Here is a 27,587-nt window from a genome sequence, read left to right on the forward strand (position 1 = left end):
TTTCTATAAGATATTGGTTTATTTAAAAAAAAAAATGTTCAAACCTAAATGGTCATTTTTGTGTCCTGAGTGTTACGGACTGCTGTGGACAACTGTTTTTCAAGACAAGCCATGTATCCTGAATTTTTTAACCGGAAATCAATTGAAGAATTGTTTTTCTCCAACCGTGGGTCCTGCTCATTCCCACCTGCCTTGGCTACTCTGGTCCTTGAGTCTACACATGGACCCCTTCCCCCTTTTACTGTGACACAACATAGACATTTTGTAAGATGCCTTTTTTTTTAACCAGGCAAGTCAGTAAAGAACAAATTCTTATTTATAATGACGCCAATATGCATGTCCAATATGAAAAAACTACTGAACATCCTGCAGTACGAAATAACAATGTGATTTCAATGTTTCCTAAAGTGTATTTTATGATTATCAATATTAAACAGAATGATACAGGTTTATTTTATTGGTATTACTCCCTTTAATGCCCAATGCTATAATACTTGTGCTATTCACTTTTTCCTTTTTTGTTAAACAAAATTCTAAGTCAACTAACAGTTTCTAAATAAAATGTTATGAATTTTTACCATTTGTATAATTTACCATCTTCATTGCGGGACTTAATGGAAATGGTCGAGGCCTTATTCTTCCTAGGTCCTCGCTCATTACAGCATTTAGTAGCTTGTGTCCCGGGCATTCCGTGCGTTTGCATGACACCTCCCCTTCTGCACTGACGGACATGTAACACCTCGTCTACAAGGATATTTGCATATTTGAACTACAGCTAGATCCTGGGCTGGATTAGCTTGTAAGTGAAAATCCATTTGTCCCGAGTCGTTCAATGTAATCACCATGCACTTACATTTATCACTTTAGTCATTTAGCTGCTACTCTCATCCAGAGTTTATGCTTGGGATTAAAAACAGCAATATTTCAAGACTGATAAAATGGGAGTTTTATTTCTGTAACAGAGCAAATGTATAGCAATCAAATAGTCTGATGATGTTACAATAAGAAATACACTTCCTTACAATCCACAATGTATTCTTCTTATTCTTAGAGTTTCTTTTCACCAATGGACCAATGACAGATCCCTACGAGATGACTTGGTTTACATGACATCACCATCTTATTTGTCCCCCATCCAATCAGGAAACAGAAGAGCAAGTCATTGTAGCTATTAATGTATCTGAATAAGGACAATGTTCCCGTAGCCACGTGATGTGAATAAGAACTATGATCCCGTAGTGATGTGCGTATATTTTCTGGTAAATTGACATGGGAGGGTTGGGGGAAAAAGTACTTCCTGCAGTACTTACTATTGTATAAGTATATACTGAGAAGGTAAATAAGGTCGGTCTGCAAGTAACGGAGGGGTCAGAGGGAGACATTTGGTATGTTTACATATTCAAGACCTTCTTGACTGAGAAGATGATGTCTTTGATCTGAGGTACACTGTGGTCCTCCAGGATCTTAGCGTAGGGCATGGGGATGTCGACACCGGTCACGCGGACAGCAGGGGCATCCAGGTAGTTGAAGGCTGGGCCTGGAAACAGGACAGATCATTATTAAACGTAAACCCTGAGAATGACTTGTCTTTGTGTGTTTTTTTAATAGTCATAACTCTCAGAGAAAGACACATCCATGTATGTATTCCTACAATTAGCATAATACAACTTCAGGTTGCTTTATGGGCTGTTTTCCCAGATACAGATTAAGCCTAACGTGCCGGAGTGATCTGGGAAAACTGCCCATAAAGCTCTGTTCACTCGGTTTGAAGGCAATAACCCATCCACACCGTGCATTCAGAAAGGATTCAGACCCCTCGACTTTTTCCACATTTTGCTACGTTACACCTTTATTCAAAAATATCTATTAAATTATTTTTCCCCTCAATCTACACACAATACCCAATAATAACAATGCAAAAACAGGTTTGTAGAATTGCTTGCAAAAAATAAATATTACATTTACATAAGTATTCAGACCCTTCACTCAGTACTTTGTTGAAGCACCTTTGGCAGCGAGTAGCCTTGAGTCTTCTTGGGTATGACACTACATGCTTGGCACACCTGTATTTGGGGAGTTTCTCTCATTCTTCTCTGCAGATCCTCTCAAGCTCGGTCAGGTTGGATGGGGAGCGTCGCTGCGCAGCTATTTTTCAGGTCTCTCCAGAGATGTTAGATCGGGTTCAAGTCTGGGCTCTGGCTGGGCAACTCAAGGACATTCAGAGACTTGTTCCGAAGCTCCTGCGTGGTCTTGGCTGTGTGCTTCTGATCGATGTCCTGTTGGAAAGTGAATTGTCACCTCGGTCTGAGGTCCTGAGCAGGTTTTCATCAAGGATCTCTGTACTTTGCTCCGATCATCTTTCCCTCGATCCTGACCAGTCTGCCAGTCCCTGCCGCTGAAAAACATCCCACAGCATGATGCTTCCACCACCGTGCTTCGCAGTAGGGAAGGTGGCAGGTTTCCTCCAGACGAGATGCTTGGCATTCAGGCAAAAGAGTACAATCTTGGTTTCATCAGACCAGAGAATCTTGTTTCTCATGGTCTGAGTCTTTAGGTGCCTTTTGGCAAACTCCAAGTGGGCTGTCATGTGCCTTTTACTGAGGAGTGGCTTCCGTCTGGCCACTCTACCATAAAGGCCTGATTGGTGGAGTGGCTTCCGTCAGCCTGAGGTGGGCTGTCTGTCCTCCATCCTGAGATGGGTTGTCAGTCTCCACCCTGAGCATTAATGATTCATCATTAGAGGCCATAGAGAGGCCAGATTTAGACATCACATATAATGTAACAGATCCATTTCACACCCTGCTGTTCATATAAATACTTTATTATAATTTACCGGTTTATCTCAGTTATTTATCCTGGGAAAGGGGACTGGTTTTAGGCGGTAAATCCTAGTAACCAGGTTCCCCCCCCCCCAACACCAGACCTGTACTGCCCCCCCCAACACCAGACCTGTACTGCCCCCAACACCAGACCTGTACTGCCCCCCCCCCCAGCACCAGACCTGTACTGTACTGCCCCCCCCCCAGCACCAGACCTGTACTGCCCCCCCCCAACACCAGACCTGTACTGCCCCCCCCAACACCAGACCTGTACTGCCCCCCCAACACCAGACCTGTACTGCCCCCCCCCAACACCAGACCTGTACTGGCCCCCAATACCAGACCTGTACTGGCCCCCCCCCCAACACCAGACCTGTACTGCCCCCCAACACCAGACCTGTACTGCCCCCCAACACCAGACCTGTACTGCCCCCCCCCAACACCAGACCTGTACTGGCCCCCCAACACCAGACCTGTACTGCCCCCCCCCAATTCGATTCGCCTCTTCCACTACGGTACATTTCAAATCGCACTACGAAAACGTAGCCGTAATGTATAATACAAGAGAACTTCAACGTACCCTCCATGACTCTGGCACAGATCTCAGCCCCCACTCCGTACTGGGGCCAGCCCCCCTCCACTGTGACCAGATGGCCGGTTTTCATCACACTGGCCTCAATGGTGTCCACATCCAGGGGCCTTATGGTGCGCAGGTTAACCACCTAGGAGGAGGAGACAGGACAGGTTAACCCCCTAGGAGGAGGAGACAGGACAGGTTAACCACCTAGGAGGAGGAGACAGGACAGGTTAACCACCTACGAGGAGGAGACAGGACAGGTTAACCACCTACGAGGAGGAGACAGGACAGGTTAACCCCCTACGAGGAGGAGACAAGGACAGGTTAACCACCTACGAGGGCACAGAACAGGTTAACCACCTAGGAGGAGGAGACAGGACAGGTTAACCACCTAGGAGGAGGAGACAGGACAGGTTAACCCCCTAGGAGGAGGAGACAGGACAGGTTAACCCCCTAGGAGGAGGAGACAGGACAGGTTAACCACCTACGAGGAGGAGACAGGACAGGTTAACCACCTAGGAGGGCACAGAACAGGTTAACCACCTACGAGGAGACAGAACAGGTTAACCACCTACGAGGAGGAGACAGGACAGGTTAACCACCTACGAGGAGGAGACAGGACAGGTTAACCCCCTAGGAGGAGGAGACAGGACAGGTTAACCACCTACGAGGAGGAGACAGGACAGGTTAACCCCCTAGGAGGAGGAGACAGGACAGGTTAACCACCTACGAGGAGGAGACAGGGCAGGTTAACCACCTACGAGGAGGAGACAGGGCAGGTTAACCACCTACGAGGAGGAGACAGGGCAGGTTAACCACCTACGAGGAGGAGACAGGGCAGGTTAACCACCTACGAGGAGGAGACAGGGCAGGTTAACCACCTACGAGGAGGAGACAGGGCAGGTTAACCACCTACGAGGAGACAGGACAGGTACTTTAGAAATGTTGTACATTTTCAAAAACACTCGTTGACTCAAACCACATTCCAGGGACTGTTTAAATTAATAATAAGATTTCAATTACCTATACAGAGCCTTCAGAAGGTATTCACACCCCTTGACTGGTACAGAGCCTTCAGAAGGTATTCACACCCCTTGACTGGTACAGAGCCTTCAGAAAGTATTCACACCCTTTGACTGGTACAGAGCCTTCAGAAAGTATTCACACCCTTTGACTGGTACAGAGCCTTCAGAAGGTATTCACACCCCTTGACTGGTACAGAGCCTTCAGAAGGTATTCACACCCCTTGACTGGTACAGAGCCTTCAGAAGGTATTCACACCCCTTGACTGGTACAGAGCCTTCAGAAAGTATTCACACCCTTTGACTGGTACAGAGCCTTCAGAAAGTATTCACACCCTTTGACTGGTACAGAGCCTTCAGAAGGTATTCACACCCTTTGACTGGTACAGAGCCTTCAGAAGGTATTCACACCCCTTGACTGGTACAGAGCCTTCAGAAGGTATTCACACCCCTTGACTGATACAGAGCCTTCAGAAGGTATTCACACCCTTTGACTGGTACAGAGCCTTCAGAAGGTATTCACACCCCTTGACTGGTACAGAGCCTTCAGAAGGTATTCACACCCCTTGACTGGTACAGAGCCTTCAGAAGGTATTCACACCCCTTGACTGATACAGAGCCTTCAGAAGGTATTCACACCCCTTGACTGATACAGAGCCTTCAGAAAGTATTCATACCCCTTGACTGATACAGAGCCTTCAGAAGGTATTCACACCCCTTGACTGGTACAGAGCCTTCAGAAAGTATTCATACCCCTTGACTGATACAGAGTCTTCAGAAGGTATTCACACCACTTGACTTGTGTCTTTTGTGCCTTTTGCACACATTGAATATTTATTTACTTTTTTATTTTATTTTACCTTTATTTTACTAGGCAAGTCAGTTAAGAACAAATTCTTATTGTCAATGACGGTCTAGGAACAGTGGGTTAACTGCCTGTTCAGGGGCAGAACGACAGATTTGTACCTTGTCAGACTCCCCTTTTTTTCCTACTGTGTTATTGACTTGTTTATTGTTTACTCCATGTGTAACTCTGTGTTGTTGTCTGTTCACACTGCTACGCTTTATCTTGGCCAAGTCTCAGTTGTAAATGAGAACTTGTTCTCAACTAGCCTACCTGGTTAAATAAAGGTGAAATAAAAAATAAAATAAAAAAACTTATTCCACAGTTTGTTTGTGTTACTGCCTGAATTCAAAATGGATTAAATAATTTTTTTACTGGTGAACTGAAGGGGTTGAATACGCATTGACTCATCAGTTTTCATTTATTTATATATTTTTTTCAAATCAATTCCATTTTGGGGTGTGAATACTTCCTGAAATTAAATGTTATCTGTCACATGCTCCGAATGTAGACCTGACAGTGAAATGCTTACTTACAAGCCCTTAACCAACAATGCAGTTAAGAAAAAGTAAAAAGAAAATAACGAGGCAGGAGGGGGTTCCGAGGCAATTTGCGGGGTCCAGGTTAGATGAGGTAATATGTCCATGTCATTAGGGGTGAAGTGACTATGCAGTGACTATGTGCGGGGTCCAGGTTAGTGGAGGTAATATGTCCATGTCATTAGGGGTAAAGTGACTATGCAGTGACTATGTGCGGGGTTACAGGTTAGATGAGGTAATATGTCCATGTCGTTAGGGGTAAAGTGACTATGCAGTGACTATGTGCGGGGTTACAGGTTAGATGAGGTAATATGTCCATGTCGTTAGGGGTAAAGTGACTATGCAGTGACTATGTGCGGGGTTACAGGTTAGATGAGGTAATATGTCCATGTCGTTAGGGGTAAAGTGACTATGCAGTGACTATGTGCGGGGTCCAGGTTAGTGGAGGTAATATGTCCATGTCATTACTGACTATATGGGACTATGCATAGATAATAGACAAACAGCAAGTAGCAGCAGCGGGGGGGAAAGGGTCAAATAGGCCGGGTAGCCAGGATGATCTCGATGGTGCAGCTGTAGAAGTTTGAGGATCTGGGGACCCATGACAAATCTTTTCAGTCTCCTGGGGGAGAAATAGGCATTGTCATGCCCTCTTCACAACTGTCTTGGTGTGTTTGGACCATGATAGTTTGTCAGTGATGTGGACACCAAGGAACGTGAAGCTCTCAACCTGCTCCACTACGGCCCTCCTTTTCCTGTAGTCCACGATCAGCTCCTTTGTCTTGCTGACACGGAGGGAGAGGTGGTTGTCCGATAATGACGACCTCCCTATAGGCGGTCTCATCGTTGTCGGTGATCAGTTGTGTCGTTGCTAAACTAAATGATGGTGTTGGAGTCGTATTGGCCATGCAGTCATGAACAGGGAGTACTGGAGGGGACTAAGCACGCACCCCTGAGGGGCCCCAGTGTTGAGGATCAGCGTGGCAGATGTGGTAAGGGTAGGTAGCAACACCTGGGGACAGCCCGCCTTTTACTGAGGAGTGGCTTCCGTCTGGTCACTCTACCATAAAAGGCCTGATTGGTGGAGTGCTGCAGAGATGGAAGAACCTTCCAGAAGGACAACCATCTCACCAGAAGAACTCTGGAGCTCGGTCAGAGTGACCATCGGCCCTAATCCCCTGATTGCTCAGTTTGGCCGGGCGGCCAGCTCTAGGAAGAGTCTTGGTGGTTCCAAAATTCTTCCATTTAATGATGGAGGCCACTGTGTTCTTAAGGACCTGCTGCAGAAATGTTTTTGTACCTTTTCCCAGATCTGTGCCTCGACACAACTCTGTCTCGGAACTCTATGGACAATTCCTTCGACGTCATGGCTTGGTTTTTGATCTGACGTGCACCGTCAACTGTGGAACCTTATATAGACTGGTTTGTGTCTTTCCAAACCATGTCAAAATCAATTCATTTTTACCACAGGTAGATTCCAATCAAGTTGTAGAAACATCAAGGATGACAAATGGAAACAGGATGCTCAATTTCGAGTGTCAGCATAGGATCTTAATACTTAAATAATGTATGTTTTTTTTTTAATACAGTTGCAAAAATGTCCAAAAACCGTTTTAGCTCTGTCATTATGGGGTATTGTGTGTAGATTGAGGATTATTATATATATTTTTTAATACATTTTAGAATAAGGCTGTAACGTAACAAAATATGGAAAAAGTCAAGGGGTCTGAATACTTTCTGAATGCATGGTCACTGTAGGGATGACGTCATCGATGCACTTAGAGATGATGCCGGTGACTGATGTGCTATACTCCTCAATGCCATTGGATGAATCCAAGAACATATTCCAGTCTGTGCTAGAAACAGTCCTGTAGCGTTGCATCCAGGTCATCTGACCACTTCCGTATTGAGTGAGTCACTGCATTGGTTTATGCTTGTAAGCAGGAATCAGGAGGATAGAATTGTGGTCAGGTTTGCCAAATGGAGGGCAAAGGAGAGCTTTGCATCCGTCTCTGTGTGTGGAGTACAGGTGGTCTAGAGGTTTGTATCCGTCTCTGTGTGTGGAGTACAGGTGGTCTAGAGGTTTGTATCCGTCTCTGTGTGTGGAGTACAGGTGGTCTAGAGGTTTGTATCCGTCTCTGTGTGTGGAGTACAGGTGGTCTAGAGGTTTGTATCCGTCTCTGTGTGTGGAGTACAGGTGGTCTAGAGGTTTGTATCCGTCTCTGTGTGTGGAGTACAGGTGGTCTAGAGGTTTGTATCCGTCTCTGTGTGTGGAGTACAGGTGGTCTAGAGGTTTGTATCCGTCTCTGTGTGTGGAGTACAGGTGGTCTAGAGGTTTGTATCCGTCTCTGTGTGTGGAGTACAGGTGGTCTAGAGGTTTGTATGTGTCTCTGTGTGTGGAGTACAGGTGGTCTAGAAGTTTGTATGTGTCTCTGTGTGTGGAGTACAGGTGGTCTAGAAGTTTGTATGTGTCTCTGTGTGTGGAGTACAGGGGGTCTAGAATTTTTTTTTCACTGGATGCACGTGACATGCTGGTAGAAATGATGTAAAATGGATTTAAGTTTCCCTGCATTAATGTCCCCGGCCACTAGGAGCGCCACTTCTGGATGAGTATTTCCTGGTTTGCTTATGGCCTGATACAGCTGGTTGAGTGCGGTCTTAATGTCAGCATTCGTTTGTGGTGGTAAATAGACAGCTATGGAAAATATAGATAAACTCTCTTGGTAAATATTATGGTCTACAATTTATCATGAGGTACTCTACCTCAGGCGAGCAACACCTTGAGACTTCCTCAATATCGCACACCAGCTGTTATTGACAAATAGACAGACCACTTCCGCTCGTCTTACCGGAGGTAGCTGTTCTGTCTTGCCGGAAAACCCAGCCAACTGTATATTATCCATGTTGTCGTTCAATGACGACGACTCGGTGAAACATAAGACATTGCAGTTAATGTCCCGTTGGTAGTATGGTCTCGAACAGAGCTCATCCAGTTTATTCTCCAGCGATTCCACGTTGGCCAATAGGTCGGATGGTAGAGGCGGGTTACCCACTCTCCGACGAATTCTCACAAGGCACTCCGACTCCCCTTCATGTGGATTTGGGTCTGGTCTGGGAGCAGCAGCATGTCCCCTGGTCTGGGAGCAGCAGCATGCCCCCTGGTCTGGGAGCAGCAGCATGCCCCCTGGTCTGGGAGCAGCAGCATGCCCCCTGGTCTGGGAGCAGCAGCATACCCCCCCTGGTCTGGGAGCAGCAGCATCCCCCCATGTGGATTTGGTCTGGGAGCAGCAGCATGCCCCCTGGTCTGGGAGCAGCAGCATGCCCCCTGGTCTGGGAGCAGCAGCATGCCCCCTGGTCTGGGAGCAGCAGCATGCCCCCTGGTCTGGGAGCAGCAGCATGCCCCCTGGTCTGGGAGCAGCAGCATGCCCCCTGGTCTGGGAGCAGCAGCATGCCCCCTGGTCTGGGAGCAGCAGCATGTCCCCTGGTCTGGGAGCAGCAGCATGCCCCCTGGTCTGGGAGCAGCAGCATGTCCCCTGGTCTGGGAGCAGCAGCATGTCCCCTGGTCTGGGAGCAGCAGCATGTCCCCTGGTCTGGGAGCAGCAGCATGTCCCCTGGTCTGGGAGCAGCAGCATGTCCCCTGGTCTGGGAGCAGCAGCATGTCCCCTGGTCTGGGAGCAGCAGCATGTCCCCTGGTCTGGGAGCAGCAGCATGTCCCCTGGTCTGGGAGCAGCAGCATGTCCCCTGGTCTGGGAGCAGCAGTATATCCTTTGCGAGCGACTGTTAAAGAGGTGAGTAATCACTGCTCTGATATCCAGAAACTATTTTTGGTCATAAGAAACATACAGTTGAAGTCGGAAGTTTACATACACCTTAGCCAAATACATTTAAACTCAGTTTCACAATTCCTGACATTTAATCATAGTAAAAATTCCCTGTATTAGGTCAGTTCGGATCACCACTTAATTTTAAGAATGTGAAATGTCAGAATAATAGCAGAAAGAATGATTTTCAGCTTTTATTTCTTTCATCACATTCCTGGTGGGTCAGAAGTTTACATACACTCAATTAGTATTTGGTAGCATTGCCTTTAAATTTTTTAACTTGGGTCAAACATTTTGGGTAGCCTTCCACAAACTTCCCTGAATAAGTTGGGTGAATTTTGACCCATTCCTCCAGACAGAGCTGGTGTTTGTTGGCCTCCTTGCTCGCACATGCTTTTTCAGTTCTGCCCACAAATTGAGGTTAGGGCGTTGTGATGGCCACTCCAATACTTTGACTTTGTTGTCCTTAATAAGCCATTTTGCCACAACTTTGGAAGTATGCTTGGGGTCATTGTCCATTTGGAAGACCCATTTGCGACCAAGCTTTAACTTCCTGACTGATGTCTTGAGATGTTGCTTCAATATATCCACATAATTTCCCATCCTCATGATACCATCTATTTTGTGAAGTGCACCAGTCCCTCCTGCAGCAAAGCACCCCCACAACATGGTGCTGCCACCCCCGTGCTTCACGGTTGGGATGGTGTTCTTCGGCTTGCAAGCCTCCCCCTTTTTCCTCCAAACATAACGATGGTCATTATGGCCAAATAGTTCTATTTTTGTTTCATCAGACCAGAGAACATTTCTGCAAAAAGTACAATCTTTGTTCCCATGTGCAGTTGCAAACTGTAGTCTGGCTTTTTTATGGCGGTTTTGGAGCAGTGGCTTCTTCCTTGCTGAACGGCCTTTCAGGTTATGTCCATATTAGACTCGTTTTACTGTAGTTCTAGATCCTTTTATACCTGTTTCTTCCAGCATCTTCACAAGGTGTTTTGCTGTTGTTATGGGATTGATTTGCACTTTTCACACCAAAGAACGTTCATCTCTAGGAGACAGAATGCGTCTCCTTCCTGAGCGGTATGACAGCTGCGTGGTCCCATGGTGTTTATACTTGCATACTATTGTTTAAAGGTAGGCCTTGAAATACATCCACAGGTACACCTCCAATTGACTCAAATTATGCCAATTTGCCTATCAGAAGCCATGACATCATTTTCTGAAATTTTCCAAGCTGTTTAAAGGCACAGTCAACTTAGTGTATGTAAACTTCTGACCCACTGGAATTGTGATACAGTGAATTATAAGTGAAATAATCTGTAAACAATTGTTGGAAAAATGACACAAAGTAGATGTCCTAACCAACTTGCCAGAACTATAGTTTGTTAACAAGAAATTTGTGGAGTGGTTGAAAAACTAGTTAAATGACTCCAACCTAAGTGTATGTACAAATAAAGTTAAAAAATAAAAATAGCATAATTTGTTAGTAGCCCATAAAAACGGCAGCCACCCACTCCGGCGCCATTCGTATCTAACAGTTGGGCTACAGGTGATAATGCTTACTGGACCCAAACTGTTACAGACCTATATCCATCCTGCCCTGCCTATCTAAGGTCTTCGAAAGCCAAGTCAACAAACAAAATGACCATCTCAAATCCCACCGTACCTTCTCCGCTGTGCAATCTGGTTTCCGAGCCGGTCACGGGTGCACCTCAGCCACGCTCAAGGTACTAAACGATATCATAACCTCCATCGATAAAAGACAGTACTGTGCAGCCGTCTTCATCGACCTTGCCAAGGCTTTCAACTCTGTCAATCACCATATTCTTATAGGCAGACTCAGTAGCCTCGGTTTTTCTAATGACTGCCTTGCCTGGTTCACCAACTACTTTGCAGACAGAATTCAGTGTGTCAAATCGGAGGGCATGCTGTCCGGTCCTCTGGCAGTCTCTATGGGGGTGCCACAGGGTTCAATTCTCAGGCCGACTCTTTTCTCTGTATACATCAATGATGTTGCTCTTGCTGCGGGCGATTCCCTGATCCAACTCTACGCAGACGACACCATTCTGTATACTTCTGGCCCTTCCTTGGACACTGTGCTATCTAACCTCCAAACGAGCTTCAATGCCATACAACACTCCTTCCGTAGCCTCCAACTGCTCTTAAACGCTAGTAAAACCAAATGCATGCTTTTCAACCGTTCACTGCCTGCACCCGCACGCCCGACTAGCATCACCACCCTGGATGGTTCCGACCTAGAATATGTGGACATCTATAAGTACCTAGGTGTCTGGCTAGACTGTAAACTCTCCTTCCAGACTCATATCAAACATCTCCAATCGAAAATCAAATCTAGAGTCGGCTTTCTATTCCGCAACAAAGCCTTCTTCACTCACGCCGCTAAACTTACCCTAGTAAAACTGACTATCCTACCGATCCTCGACGATGTCATCTACAAAATAGCTTCCAATACTCTACTCAGCAAACTGGATGCAGTTTATCACTGTGCCATCCGTTTTGTTACTAAAGCACCTTATACAACCCACCACTGCGACCTGTATGCTCTAGTCGGCTGGCCCTCGCTACATATTCGTCGCCAGACCCACTGGCTCCAGGTCATCTACAAGTCCATGCTAGGTAAAGCTCCGCCTTATCTCAGTTCACTGGTCACGATGGCAACACCCACCCGTAGCACGCGCTCCAGCAGGTGTATCTCACTGATCATCCCTAAAGCCAACACCTCATTTGGCCGCCTTTCCTTCCAGTTCTCTGCTGCCTGTGACTGGAACGAACTGCAAAAATCGCTGAAGTTGGAGACTTTTATCTCCCTCACCAACTTTAAACATCTGCTATCTGAGCAGCTAACCGATCGCTGCAGCTGTACATAGTCCATTGGTAAATAGCCCACCCAATTTACCTACCTCATCCCCATACTGTTTTTATTTATTTACTTTTCTGCTCTTTTGCACACCAATATCTCTAACTGTACATGACCATCTGATCATTTATCACTCCAGTGTTAATCTGCTAAATTGTAATTATTCACCTACCTCCTCATTCCTTTTGCACACAATGTATATAGACTCTTTTTTTCTACTGTGTTATTGACTTAATTGTTTACTCCATGTGTAACTCTGTGTTGTTGTCTGTTCACACTGCTGTGCTTTATCTTGGCCAGGTTGCAGTTGTAAATGAGAACTTGTTCTCAACTGGCCTACCCGGTTAAATAAAGGTGAAAAAATAATAATAATAGGCATTGTAAGTTCAGTTTATATAAAAACAAGTACAAATCTAATTGTTGACCCCATAAATAGAACACTCACCTCACATTCAACCCCCTCCTTAGCCAGGACAGTCGCTGCATCCAGACAGAAACCCACACACCGGGAATGTGACACGAGAGTGATGTGGGTTCCTGGAGGAAACAGACAGGCAGAAATGGTTGGTAGTGTACAGGAGGAGGGGGTCAGGAGGAGGAGGGGGTCAGGAGGAGGAGGGGGTCAGGAGGAGGAGGGGGTCAGGAGGAGGAGGGGGTCAGGAGACCGAAAAAACAGATGCCTTCTGCAAATCAGCAGACCGCCTTGTGATCTGCATGTTTTGCTGGGAATGACCAGCCAGGCTTTCAAATAGCCAAGGAAAAGCAGTAACCAGGGTAGTGTATTGCAGGGGAAGAGCAGTAACCAGGGTAGTGTATTGCATTACAAGGGAAGAGCAGTAACCAGGGTAGTGTATTGCATTACAAGGGAAGAGCAGTAACCAGGGTAGTGTATTGCAGGGGAAGAGCAGTAACCAGGGTAGTATATTGCAGGGGAAGAGCAGTAACCAGGGTAGTGTATTGCATTACAAGGGAAGAGCAGTAACCAGGGTAGTGTATTGCAGGGGAAGAGCAGTAACCAGGGTAGTGTATTGCATTACAAGGGAAGAGCAGTAACCAGGGTAGTATTGCATTGCAAGGGAAGAGCAGTAACCAGGGTAGTGTATTGCAGGGAAGAGCAGTAACCAGGGTAGTGTATTGCATTGCAGGGGAAGAGCAGTAACCAGGGTAGTGTATTGCAGTAACCAGGGTAGTGCATTGCATTGGGAAGAGCAGTAACCAGGGTAGTGTATTGCAGGGGAAGAGCAGTAACCAGGGTAGTGTATTGCAGGGGAAGCAGTAACCAGGGTAGTGTATTGCAGGGGAAGGGCAGTAACCAGGGTAGTGCATTGCATTGCAAGGGAAGAGCAGTAACCAGGGTAGTGTATTGCAAGGGAAGAGCAGTAACCAGGGTAGTGTATTGCAGGGGAAGAGCAGTAACCAGGGTAGTATATTGCAGGGGAAGAGCAGTAACCAGGGTAGTGTATTGCATTACAAGGGAAGAGCAGTAACCAGGGTAGTGTATTGCAGGGGAAGAGCAGTAACCAGGGTAGTGTATTGCAGGGGAAGAGCAGTAACCAGGGTAGTGTATTGCAGGGGAAGAGCAGTAACCAGGGTAGTGTATTAAGGGGAAGGGCAGTAACCAGGGTAGTGTATTGCAGGGGAAGGGCAGTAACCAGGGTAGTGTATTGCAGGGGAAGAGCAGTGACCAGGGTAGTGTATTGCAGGGGAAGAGCAGTAACCAGGGTAGTGTATTGCAGGGGAAGTGCAGTAACCAGGGTAGTGTATTGCATTGCAGGGGAAGAGCAGTAACCAGGGTAGTGTATTGCATTGCAGGGGAAGAGCAGTAACCAGGGTAGTGTATTGCAGGGGAAGAGCAGTAACCAGGGTAGTGTATTGCAGGGGAAGCGCAGTAACCAGGGTAGTGTATTGCAGGGGAAGAGCAGTAACAGGGTAGTGTATTGCAGGGGAAGGGCAGTAACCAGGGTAGTGTATTGCAGGGGAAGAGCAGTAACCAGGGTAGTGTATTGCAGGGGAAGAGCAGTAACCAGGGTAAGTGTATTGCAGGGGAAAGCAAACACAGGGTAGTGTATTGCAGGGGAAGAGCAGTGACCAGGGTAGTGTATTCAGGGGAAGAGCAGTCAAGTGTATTGCAGGGAAGAGCAGTGACCTGGGTAGTGTATTGCAGGGGAAGGGCATTAACCAGGGTAGTGTATTGCAGGGGAAGGGCAGTAACCAGGGTAGTGTATTGCAGGGGAAGAGCAGTGACCAGGGTAGTGTATTGCAGGGGAAGAGCAGTAACCAGGGTAGTGTATTGCAGGGGAAGAGCAGTGACCAGGGTAGTGTATTGCAGGGGAAGAGCAGTAACCAGGGTAGTGTATTGCAGGGGAAGGGCAGTAACCAGGGTAGTGTATTGCAGGGGAAGAGCAGTGACCAGGGTAGTGTATTGCAGGGGAAGAGCAGTAACCAGGGTAGTGTATTGCAGGGGAAGAGCAGTAACCAGGGTAAGTGTACAGGGGAAGAGCAGTAACCAGGGTAGTGTATTGCAGGGGAAGGGCAGTAACCAGGGTAGTGTATTGCAGGGGAAGAGCAGTAACCAGGGTAGTGTATTGCAGGGGAAGAGCAGTAACCAGGGTAGTGTATTGCAGGGGAAGAGCAGTAACCAGGGTAGTGTATTGCAGGGGAAGAGCAGTGACCAGGGTAGTGTATTGCAGGGGAAGAGCAGTAACCAGGGTAGTGTATTGCAGGGGAAGAGCAGTAACCAGGGTAGTGTATTGCAGGGGAAGGGCAGTAACCAGGGTAGTGTATTGCAGGGGAAGAGCAGTAACCAGGGTAGTGTATTGCAGGGGAAGAGCAGTAACCAGGGTAGTGTATTGCAGGGGAAGAGCAGTAACCAGGGTAGTGTATTGCAGGGGAAGAGCAGTAACCAGGGTAGTGTATTGCAGGGGAAGAGCAGTAACCAGGGTAGTGTATTGAAGGGGAAGAGAACTAGGGCCTTTACTCTTTTTAACATAAGAAATGGCACCAATACAGCCCAGTGACCCTTATGAACAATATGTTAAACTGGAGGACATGTTGGCATAACGTGAAACATAACGTGACCATTTTCTCCTGGTTGTTACGTCATTGAAAGGGGTCCACAACAGAATGAGGATTTAGTGTTTGGCACCTGCAGGCTACCATTTCATCCTAGAGACAAACAGTTTACTGTACAGCATTCTACGAACACTTCTGAACATACATGTGTGGGGTTCCTCCAATCAGAGTCCGCCCTCTGTGAGGATCACTATAAATTACAGGATTCTCTAACAAACGCGGGGATCAAGTTTCTTCGAGATGCGTCCACACCAAGTTGAACTGAATAATTCCATCTCCTTGGAAAACAAACACCTACCGACGAAACCCTATCCTACTCAGACAGAATCAATCATCCCAGAGAAGCGGAGAGCACTGTTGCTCATTCAAGACCAACGGACTGAGTTCACAATACATCCCGGGTGGGATCAGAGTCCGGTGGAAAAAAGAGTAGACATTACTTTCCTGGACTGAGGCCAGAGCGAAGCTGGTCTGTCCATTCCTGTTGGCTGTGAGCTATTTTCTGGCCTCAGCACGACTGTCAAGAGAAGAGGACAACAGACCTTGACTTCATCCTATCCTAGCGGGAGCTCACCGGGCAGGCAGCGTCAGCATTCAGTAAATGACCCATAGCATGCTTAAATTCCTCTGAAAGGGGCATTGTGTGTGTGTGTGTCTGTAAAGTAGTGGAAGTCATTGAGTAATAGTGGGATGGCATATAATTTACAAGCCCATGATCAATACTGTCAAACTGCATTGTCCACAACAGATGCTAACTGACAGCCGAGCCCATTGTCCATTCCTGTTTGGTCAAGCTCTCTATGATTCACAGTTGTGACAGCTGTCAATGTAGCCCTCTCACACTTTCTCTTTCAATGACTACGAACCCTATAATTCTCAGAGTCCTGTGAAAGTGTTTCTGTATTTGAGTTGAGGACAAAAGCCATTCATATTCAACTTTGGAGACTCACCTCAAACTGCAATGTGTCTGTCAACTAATATTACAACTTATTCTAGTAAATAAAACCTTGAATTCATTATTTGTGACATTAAGTTAATTTGTGAGCGATTGGGTAAACGTTTTCCAGGGGTAAATAAAAATCCCATAACTTCAGTCTCAGATGGACATTCTGGCGCCAAGTTAACCTCCCCATCCATGTCAGAAAGTCACGGCCATCTTGCTTTTAAGGAAAGAGGATCATTTTTGTACATGTAGGGGGAAACTCCAAGTTGGACCAATTCCAGTCGCCTTCCTCAGGTAGTCCAGGGACTGAAAAGCTCAGTTCTGGTGACTTTAAAAAAAGGACTACTAAAAAAAAAAAAAAACGATGCCACACAGGCAACTGAAGGAGTAGAGACAAACGTTGTAGCGATGGAAAACCGGGATCCCCTCTTTTCTAACAAAGGACAAAACTATTTTCAAACGTGTTTCCCGCAATTGGATTAAGAATTGTTGTGCATTGACTGGAAGACATGTTCCTCTCCTATGGCTCTCCCAACTGGAATGGATCCTGAGAGGAATATTAGTTGAAACACAAGCCGACGAGGCAAACAGATCATCTATTGTCTGGTTTAATAACAGGACGAGGTAAATAGATCATCTATTGTCTGGTTTAGTTTAAAAACACCATTGGACTATTTAATTCATCTGAACATTGGTGTCAGCAACAATCACGAATGGCAGTTCAGTGCACACAGCTTAACAGAAAAATAAAATACATTTGGGAATATATTTCCTAGAACAGACATGCTTCTGTCTGATCGACAAACCATCAATCCCCAACTCTCGCTCACAATGAAATTATCAATAAACTCTCAATGTGTTTCTAGGGGAGGGTACAATGAACATAACTTTTTTTTAAAATATATATTGCAAAAACATTTAAATTCTCCAGCGGCTGCTAGTTACCTTGTCTTTCCACCTTGGCCTTTCCAATAGGTACGACAAAGTCTTTCTGCATAACCTCCTCAGACAGGTCAAAGGGCACACCATACATCAGCTCATTCTCCAGGAACACCACTGTTGAAGGAAAAATACAAGACAACGTGTGCTTTTGATTAGCAGGTGTCACCATGGTTACAGCACAGGAACTTATGTCTATACTACAGGACATGAGCAGACTGCCAGTGATTCCCCTCATCTACACTACAGGACATGAGCAGACCGCCAGTGATTCCCCTCATCTACACTACATGAGCAGACCGCCAGTGATTCCCCTCATCTACACTACAGGACGTGAGCAGACCGCCAGTGATTCCCCTCATCTACACTACAGGACGTGAGCAGACCGCCAGTGATTCCCCTCATCTACACTACAGGACGTGAGCAGACCGCCAGTGATTCCCCTCATCTACACTAGAGGACGTGAGCAGACCGCCAGTGATTCCCCTCATCTACACTACAGGACGTGAGCAGACCGCCAGTGATTCCCCTCATCTACACTACAGGACGTGAGCAGACCGCCAGTGATTCCCCTCATCTACACTACAGGACGTGAGCAGACCGCCAGTGATTCCCTCATCTACACTACACTACATGAGCAGACTGCCAGTGATTCCCCTCATCTACACTACATGAGCAGACCGCCAGTGATTCCCCTCATCTACACTACAGGACGTGAGCAGACCGCCAGTGATTCCCCTCATCTACACTACAGGACGTGAGCAGACCGCCAGTGATTCCCCTCATCTACACTACATGAGCAGACCACCAGTGATTCCCTCATCTACACTACATGAGCAGACCGCCAGTGATTCCCCTCATCTACACTACAGGACGTGAGCAGACCGCCAGTGATTCCCCTCATCTACACTACAGGACGTGAGCAGACCGCCAGTGATTCCCCTCATCTACACTACAGGACATGAGCAGACCGCCAGTGATTCCCCTCATCTACACTACAGGACGTGAGCAGACCGCCAGTGATTCCCCTCATCTACACTACAGGACATGAGCAGACCGCCAGTGATTCCCCTCATCTACACCACAGGACATGAGCAGACCGCCAGTGATTCCCCTCATCTACACTACAGGACGTGAGCAGACCGCCAGTGACTCCCCTCATCTACACTACATGAGCAGACCGCCAGTGACTCCCTCATCTACACTACAGGACGTGAGCAGACCGCCAGTGATTCCCCTCATCTACACTACATGAGCAGACCGCCAGTGATTCCCCTCATCTATACTACATGAGCAGACCGCCAGTGATTCCCTCATCTACACTACAGGACATGAGCAGACCGCCAGTGATTCCCCTCATCTACACTACAGGACGTGAGCAGACCGCCAGTGATTCCCCTCATCTACACTACAGGACGTGAGCAGACCGCCAGTGATTCCCCTCATCTACACTACAGGACGTGAGCAGACCGCCAGTGATTCCCCTCATCTACACTACAGGACGTGAGCAGACCGCCAGTGATTCCCCTCATCTACACTACAGGACATGAGCAGACCGCCAGTGATTCCCTCATCTACACTACATGAGCAGACCGCCAGTGATTCCCCTCATCTACACTACAGGACGTGAGCAGACCGCCAGTGATTCCCCTCATCTGCACTACAGGACGTGAGCAGACCGCCAGTGATTCCCCTCATCTACACTACATGAGCAGACCGCCAGTGATTCCCCTCATCTACACTACAGGACGTGAGCAGACCGCCAGTGATTCCCCTCATCTATACTACATGAGCAGACCGCCAGTGATTCCCCTCATCTACACTACATGAGCAGACCGCCAGTGATTCCCCTCATCTATACTACATGAGCAGACCGCCAGTGATTCATCTATTGTCTGGTTTAGTTTAATCCTCATCTACACTACAGGACGTGAGCAGACCGCCAGTGATTCCCCTCATCTACACTACAGGACGTGAGCAGACCGCCAGTGATTCCCCTCATCTACACTACAGGACGTGAGCAGACTGCCAGTGATTCCCCTCATCTACACTACATGAGCAGACCGCCAGTGATTCCCCTCATCTACACTACATGAGCAGACCGCCAGTGATTCCCCTCATCTACACTACATGAGCAGACCGCCAGTGATTCCCCTCATCTACACTACAGGACATGAGCAGACTGCCAGTGATTCCCCTCATCTGTTCTACAGGAGCGGATGTGAGGAGACATGAAAAGGCGATTAGCATCCTATTCCCTTCATAGAGCAATACTTTTCAACAGAGCCTTACGGGCCCCTGGTAAACAGAGCCTTACGGGCCCCTGGTAAACAGAGCCTTACGGGCCCCTGGTCAACAGAGCCTTACGGGCCCCTGGTCAACAGAGCCTTACGGGCCCCTGGTCAACAGAGCCTTACGGGCCCCTGGTCAACAGAGCCTTACGGGCCCCTGGTCAACAGAGCCTTACGGGCCCCTGGTCAACAGAGCCTTACGGGCCCCTGGTCAACAGTAGTGGAATAGGGTGCTAAACTCAGAGGAGAAGAAAATCAACTTTCGCTCACTGTCAACGCCGTATATTTTCAGCTAACTTAACATGTGTAAATATTTGTATGAACATAACAAGATTCAACAACTGAGACATAAACTGAACAAGTTTCACAGACATGTGACTAACAGAAATGGAATAATGTGTCCCTGAACAGGGGGGGGCAAAATCAAAAGTAACAGTCAGTATCTGGTGTGGCCACCAGCTGCATTAAGTACTGCAGTGCATCTCCTCCTCATGAACTGTACCAGATTTGCAAGTTCTTGCTTCTTAGGCGTCTCACAGTACTGACATCGCAATTTATCGCCCTGGCCACATCTGCAGTCCTCATGCCTCCTTGCAGCATGCCTAAGGCACATTCACGCAGATGAGCAGGGACCCTGGGCATCTTTCTTTTGGTGTTTATCAGAGTCAGTAGAAAGACCTCTTTAGTGTCCTAAGGTTTCATAAGTGTGACCTTAATTGCCTACCGTCTGTAAGCTGTAAGTGTCTTAACGACCGTTCCACAGGTGCATGTTCATTAATTGTTTATGGTTCATTGAACAAACATGGGAAACAGTGTTTAAACCCTTTACAATGAAGATCTGTGTAATTATTTGGATTTTTACAAATTATCTTTGAAAGACCGGGTCCTTCTTTTTTTTTCTCAGTTTATTTGGGATGCAACTCAATGCTCACCAGGGTTGTCGTCCCTGATAGCTGCTTTAAGAAGCCCTCTGGCGTCCTCAGAGTTCCAGGGGCTGACTACTTTGAGACCGGGGCAGTGGCCGTACCAGGCAGCGAAGCACTGGGAGTGTTGGGCTGCCACGCCTGCAGACAAAGAAATCAAAAAAGGTTTCTTCGTCAAGACACTTCAAGTTTCGCCAAAGGTGACGTTCCCAGAATAAAACTCAGAACGGAGCATAGAGTCCGCATAGATCAATGCTGATCCTGGGGAACCAAAGGGGCCAAAAACCCCAGGACCAGGATTGGGCAACACTGGCATAGATGTTTGTTTACCTGCGGAGGAGCCGTTGGGGCCGCGGAACACAATGGGGACAGGCTGGGCTCCGGCTGACATGTAGTAGGTCTTAGCAGCTGAGTTGATCACCTGGTCGATGGCTTGCATGGAGAAGTTCCAGGTCATGAACTCACAGATTGGCCTCAGCCCGGCCTGGAAACACAGCATGATGGATGACTCTCAAACGGCAGCCTATATAGCGCACTTCCTTTGGCCAGGGCCCATGCACACGATGAGAAGGCTGTCATCTTTCTACCAAAATCAGATGTAGAAATTCAATCGTTTGTGTGTTTATTACATTTAACACTCAATGTAAAGGGTTAGTGAAGAGACGCTTGTACAACGTTACACTCTATAGGAATAGGACATTTCCATACATACCATTATAATAATACTAATTGACTTACGAATGCAGCACCAACAGCAATGCCAGCAAACCCCATCTATAAGGGGAGGAGAAAACACATCCATTATATTCTTTAAGAGACCATCAGACTGACAACATAGAAACAACTTTCAAAATAAACAATCTTGTGTTTACCTCTGTGATTGGCGTGTCGATGATGCGTTTGTCTCCATATTTCTTCCACAACCCTCTGCTGACCTACGAATACACAAGCCAAAATAAATTAATACCATTCAAGTTGTCAAATATACCATAGATTGTTTGAAAAAAGTACATTTTTAACCACTTTTGAATCCACAAATAGTTTGTCATACATTGTTGTCAAGACAGTCCAGTTTGGTGCCGTCGGAAAGCATTCAGATCCTTCGACTTTTTCCACATTGTTAGGTTACAACCTTATTCTAAAATGGATTCAAATTGTCCCCCCCACCCTCAATCTACACACACTGCCCCATAATGACAAAGCAATGTTAGCTATTTTTTATTTTAAAAAATTTAAGCCTGAAAAATCATAATCATAATTTATTCAAACCCTTTACTCAGTACTTTGTTGAAGCACTTTTGGCAGCGATTACAGCCTCAAATCTTCTTGGGTATCACGCTACCAGCTTGGCACACCTGTATTTGGGGAGTTTCTCCCATTCTTCTCTTCAGATCCTCTCAAGCTCTGTCAGGTTGGATGGGGAGCGTTGCTGCACAGCTATTTTCAGGTCTCTCCAGAGATGTTTTAAATCAGGTTCAAGTCCGGGCCCTGGCTGGGTCACTCAAAGACTGCTGCACTGTCTTGGCTGTGTGCTTAGGGTCGTTGTCCTGTTGGAAGGTGAACCTTCGCCCCAGTCTGAGGTCCTGGGCTCTCTGGAGCAGGTTTTCATCAAGGATCGCTCTGTACTTTAATCCGTTCATCTTTGCCTCCATCCTGACTAGTCTCCCAGTACCTGCCGCTGAAAAATATCCCCACAGCATGATGCTGCCAACACCATGCTTCACCATAGGGATGGTGCCAGGTTCCTCCAGACGTGACGCTTGGCATTCAGGACAAAGAATTCAATCTTGGTTTCATCAGACCAGAGAATCTTGTTTCTCCTGGTCTGAGAGTCCTTTAGGTGCCTTTAGGTAAACTCAAAGCGGGCTCTCATTTGCCTTTTACTGAGGAGTAACTTCCGTCTGGCCACTCTACCATTAAGGTCTGTGTACGCCTATGTAGATATTCCATTACAAATCAGCCATTTCCAGCTACAATTTGCTGTTATTTAATGGACAAATATTTTTGCTTTTCTTTCAAAAACAATGATATTTCTAAGTGACCCCTACTTGAAAGTGTGAGTGCGTGTATACACACACACACCAGTCAAAAGTGTGGACACGCCTATTCATTCAAGGGTTTTTCACTTTGACTATTTTCTACATTTTAGAATAGTGAAGACTTCAACACTATAAAGTACCCGTTGTTTGTCTGTTTGTTGCCGGCCTGTTAGCCTGTCATTCTCCTTTGACCTCTCATCAGCGAGCCGTTTTCCCTCACAGGACTGACTGGATGTTGAGTCGCACCATTATCAGGAAACCCCTTGACAATGTCGATCGTGAAATGGACGGTGGACGTTTTTGAGATACTGTCGCCGGCGCGCCTGGCACTGACGATCATACCACTCTCAAATTCACTTAGGTCACTGGTTCATTCAATCCAACAGTAACCGGATACCTCGATGCCCGTTTGCCTGCTTTATATATCAGGCCACGGTCACATGACTCGCGGTCCGTAGGAGCGATCCATTTTGGTGAAAGGGGTGGTGTACCTAATAATGAGTGTACATTCTTACCTTGTAGGCTCCATCATACTGGGCCACCTCCTCCCCCAGAAGGAAGACTCTCTCATCCCTCTCCAGTTCCTCATCCATGGCCTGGTTGAGGGCATCTCGGACATTCACCTGAAATAAAGACACATTTGAAAATACATTCAGAAAGTATTCACACCAAACGTCCCAAACCTGGGTCACTAAGGAGAGAGAGAGAGAGAGAGAGAAACACACACAAGTTTAGGAGACATTACAAGGGTCACTGAGGAGAAAGAGAGAGAGAGATACAAGGTTAGGAGACATTATTACATGGGTCTGAATACTTATACGAATGTGATACTTCAGTTTATTTTTAATACATTTGCAAACATTTCTAAAAACCTGTTTTGCTTTGTCATTATGGGGTATTGTGTGTAGATTGAAGTCAAAAATAAAAAGTAATTTAATCAATTTTAGAATAAGGCTGTAATGTAACAAAATGTTTAAAAAGTCAATGGGTCTGGAAACTTTCCTGAATGCACTGTATGTGTTTTATATAGAGATGTTCATTACAAGCTACATCTCAAAGTCACGTTAAAAAACAAAGGTGGGGTGAGTTAACATCCTGGCTCTAGACACATATCCTCCTCTCGCCACCGGAGATCGATGGAGACAGCAGTTCACATTCAAGTCATTATGTCAAGTCATTAGTCAGAATGAATCTAAGATAACTCAAAAAAATCTGTCATTGACATATTTTCCATGGAGATCTTAGTTGCGCAATTTTACATTATGATGTTTGGTGCAGTATTTCAATGAAGAAAATGTGCATGAAAACACATCGTCGCTCGTTGAACAACAAATACTTTATTGAAGAATCCCTACAGGGGAACCAATCACGGACGAAGGTTTAGTGTGCCAGCACAGCCCCCGCCCCCCCCCAAAAAAACTACCCTAGTCCAAAAACAATAACATGACAAAATGTATTCATAATATATGTAGAAACTCCTCCGAACTGTTTCCGCTGGGAAGCATGTGGACACCTTAAGAGGTGACAGAGGCTGCCCTGCCCCATGCTGCCCTGCTCCATGCTGTGACTGTCTTTAGCTCCTACCTTGACTAGTTGTTACTCTATGTGGCTCAGTTGGTAGAGCATGGCGCTCACCACACCAGTGTGGTGGGTTCAATTCCCACGGGGAACGAGTACAAAAAATGTATGCACTCACTACTGACTAACTCGATCTGGTAAGAGTGTCGGCTAAATTACCAGACTGTAAAATGTTTAAACTATTTTCGGAAAATGTCAATTCATGTTAAAGTCAAACAAACAGAAGATTTAACAAAACGCTGCCCAACCCTGGGTAGGTCAGCGGTTGGCCCAACCCTTGAAAGTTTTCACATTTCTAGGTTTCCAGAACTGCTTTAATAGCACATTATGTGCATAAACATCAAATAGACATGCACCTAGACTATCTTTTTGGTTTCTGTCATGGTAGGAAGCAGAGGTAATAATGAAAAGTCAGTGGCGTTTCCCTTCTATCCACCAATCTGTCTGTCCTCCGTCCCCCCTTCATTCCCTCCATCCCCTCCGTGTGTTGTTGCTTTCTTCTTCACCTTCATTGTTTTGGTCTCACATGCTGAGTGTTCATTGGTTATTTACAGTAGTCCTTACCCAACCGCGTTGTAGCACTGCTCAAACTACAAGACGCATGATCAACATTTCTGACATATCAGGGAATTATCCAGACATCCGAAAGGGGTCTAGAGAACGGAACAGACATCATCCGTGGGTCCTTGGCCCACTCAAACGACGCAAATCGCGAAGCATGAAAATGTGTCTGGGATGGTGTAACAGTATAACTTTAGACCGTCCCCTCGCCCCTACCTGGGCGCGAACCAGGGACCCTCTGCACACATCAACAGTCACCCACGAAGAATCGTTACCCATCGCTCCACAAAAGCCGTGGCCCTTGCAGAGCAAGGGGAACCACTACTTCAAGGTCTCAGAGCAAGTGACGTCACCGATTGAAACGCTATTTAGCGCGCACCACCGCTAACTAAACTAGCCGTTTCACATCCGTTACAATGGCAAAAATGTGGCGAAATCGTGTAGTGTATGCCCAGCATAAAATAATCTGCCCTTGTTAATGGGTCAATCAGGCCTTAACATCGCACAAGACTATAAGACGTTCATCATAGGCCGTGAGCTGGCCAACTTGTTATGATGACTTGAATCGACTGTACATGCTACCGTTCAAGCAATTCAATGACACAAGCAAATATTATGTTTTGGGGTATACAACATTGACAGCTGCAAGCCACAAAGCCAGAAACCCCACCTATTTCTACATTTAAAAAAACATTAATACGGAAAAGGCACGTTTTTGTTTTTCATGAATTTTTACGATATAGACCATTTTGACTTTGCCTGTGGTAACTAGTGAAAACACGTTGAAGGTTGTTAGTTAGATCAACCCATTAGCACAGATGAAACTAGCCCTCACCTGCACAGCAGCCGGAGGTGTCTTGCTGAACTCCCTTCGTAGGACCACCGACACCGCATTCTGCACAAGGCAACACACAAAAGGCCTCTCGTTTTTATTGTCTCATCCGAACAAATAGGTCATTGTCTGCACATGGATTTAAAGTTAATAAATACCTTCCCGGAGCGAAGAAAACACCCCAACGACGCCATCTTTGACCTGTCCTCTGAGTGGGAGGAGCGACTTGTCCTGGAGAAGGATCCGGTCCAATCAGAGCAGCTGTCTGAGTCCGTCCAGAGATACTACTTGAGGAGATGGGCATCTCATTAACACTCATAAAGCACAGGCGTCTGCAATGGGCCTCGCGGTGCATTCTGGGAGATTCTACGACAATTCTGGGACAACGCGTTCTCTCCTTCAATTTGCTCCAAAACCCAACATTAGCATGAATTTCGTCAACAAGTGGTACACCACATTTTACAAGATGTGAGATAATTAGCTATGCCCTCTGTAATGTAGTATAGCTGTGGAATTGTGACATTATGTACTTTGATAAAAAAATAGGCAAGTTTCTCGACTCATACCCGAACTTTGAGAAGGGAGTGCGTGACGACTAGTTTAGCAACCGAGCGACGCAGCATAACAATGTGAAGGCGATTGGTCGACCGTCTGCTGGGTGCGTTGATTTAAACGTTTTTCCATTCAATCACCCTTGGGATTTATAGTATCCTCGTTTCTGAAATGTTTCTGGTCAGTCGAAGCAAGGAAGGTGTTGAGAACCAATCAGGACCACTCTCATGAAAAGGAAGCGGAAGAACTCGAGCGACTGGGGAAATTCAAGGGCAAGAGCAAAAACCATCATCATCCTGTTGCCCTAACCTTAACCCTTATGTTTTACCATGAACCTACAGTCAACTTCTGTGTAGCACAGCGGTCCAAGGCACTGCATCTCATTGCTAGTGGTGTCACTACAGACCCTGGTTCGATTTCAGGCTGTATCACAACCGGCCGTGATTGGGAGTCCCTTCGAGCGGCGCACAATCGTCCCTGCGTCGTCCGGGTTAGGGCTGTCATTGTAAATAAGAATTTGTTCTTAACTGACTTGCCTAGTTAAATAAATAGCATATATTTTAATTACATCTGTGTGCATATCTGTCACTTTAGACTATTATGTTGAAGTTTGATGGAGCCTAGCTCAGACTCGAGGCAGTGATTACAGCTACCACCAGAGGCTGTCTGGGTATTTACATAGAAGGCTCACAGTGCTCGTCGTATTTAGGCATCATGATGTTGGACATATTTGGACAGCGCACAGGCAGGGTTGGGGAGTAACAGATTATATGTAATCCTTTACATGAAAGGGATTACAAAAACCGGTAACTGTAATCCATTACGTTACCAGCAAAAATATTGTAATCAGATTACAGATACTTTTGAAAAACTAGATGATTACTTCTAAATTCAGAAAGGATGTTTGCGAAAAAAATTCTTAGAAATGTCTCTGCTTTCTCAATGATATTCAAATCAGCATTGATAAAAAGCGCAAGTTTAAATTTGTTCCACCTGGGCGAGTCTGACCATAAATCAGAGACCACTATGATGACACACCAAATGTGTTTGATGGATCGAGGGAAAAGAGCAGGAATAGGCGTTTGTAGGCTCCAGTCCAAGCTATGTCTTCCAATGGTGCGACTGCTGTCGGCATCCAAAGATGATCCAATTTGAATAAACGCTTGGAGGTAAGGATGACAGCAGTGGTGTAGTCTACGGCGATACGGACATCACGTATTATTGATATCTACATAGAGCATTGATGTGAATCACACTGCTGCTCTCTCATTTAGCTATTTGCGCCTTACGGATTGTAGTTGTTGAATGTGTATTTTAACCCAATAACCCAATATAGAATAACAGTGTGGATCCCAGCCTA

The 27,587-nt window shown here is 46.3% G+C and overlaps 1 protein-coding gene across 1 annotated transcript; it reads right to left on the reverse strand.

The window, feature by feature from the left end:
- Nucleotides 1–931: 931 nt before the first annotated feature.
- On the reverse strand, nt 932–26,313 carry LOC135540441 (pyruvate dehydrogenase E1 component subunit beta, mitochondrial-like). Its single transcript, XM_064967069.1, has 12 exons — nt 26,242–26,313; nt 25,834–25,959; nt 25,679–25,738; nt 23,220–23,327; nt 21,538–21,600; nt 21,404–21,439; nt 20,996–21,149; nt 20,675–20,806; nt 17,458–17,568; nt 12,943–13,034; nt 3,400–3,541; nt 932–1,537 (listed from the first exon to the last, which is right to left on the reverse strand). The coding sequence occupies exons 1-12, from the start codon at nt 26,296–26,298 to the stop codon at nt 1,392–1,394; spliced, it is 1,227 nt and encodes a 408-aa protein (XP_064823141.1). The 5' UTR covers nt 26,299–26,313; the 3' UTR covers nt 932–1,391.
- Between the last annotated feature and the right edge of the window lie 1,274 nt (nt 26,314–27,587).

The sequence above is a fragment of the Oncorhynchus masou genome, chromosome 5 (assembly GCF_036934945.1).
Source record: "Oncorhynchus masou masou isolate Uvic2021 chromosome 5, UVic_Omas_1.1, whole genome shotgun sequence".
Taxonomy (NCBI): domain Eukaryota; kingdom Metazoa; phylum Chordata; class Actinopteri; order Salmoniformes; family Salmonidae; genus Oncorhynchus; species Oncorhynchus masou.

What these genes read in the sequence shown, in the direction of transcription:
- LOC135540441 (XM_064967069.1), bottom strand. Translation starts at nt 26,298, where the DNA reads ATGCTGCGTCGCTCGGTTGCTAAACTAGTCGTCACGCACTCCCTTCTC. An exon ending in GTTTTCTTCGCTCCGGGAAG is followed by an intron (nt 25,739 to 25,833) that starts GTATTTATTAAC and finishes TGCCTTGTGCAG; the next exon opens with AATGCGGTGTCGGTGGTCCT. An exon ending in TCGACACGCCAATCACAGAG is followed by an intron (nt 21,440 to 21,537) that starts GTAAACACAAGA and finishes CTCCCCTTATAG; the next exon opens with ATGGGGTTTGCTGGCATTGC.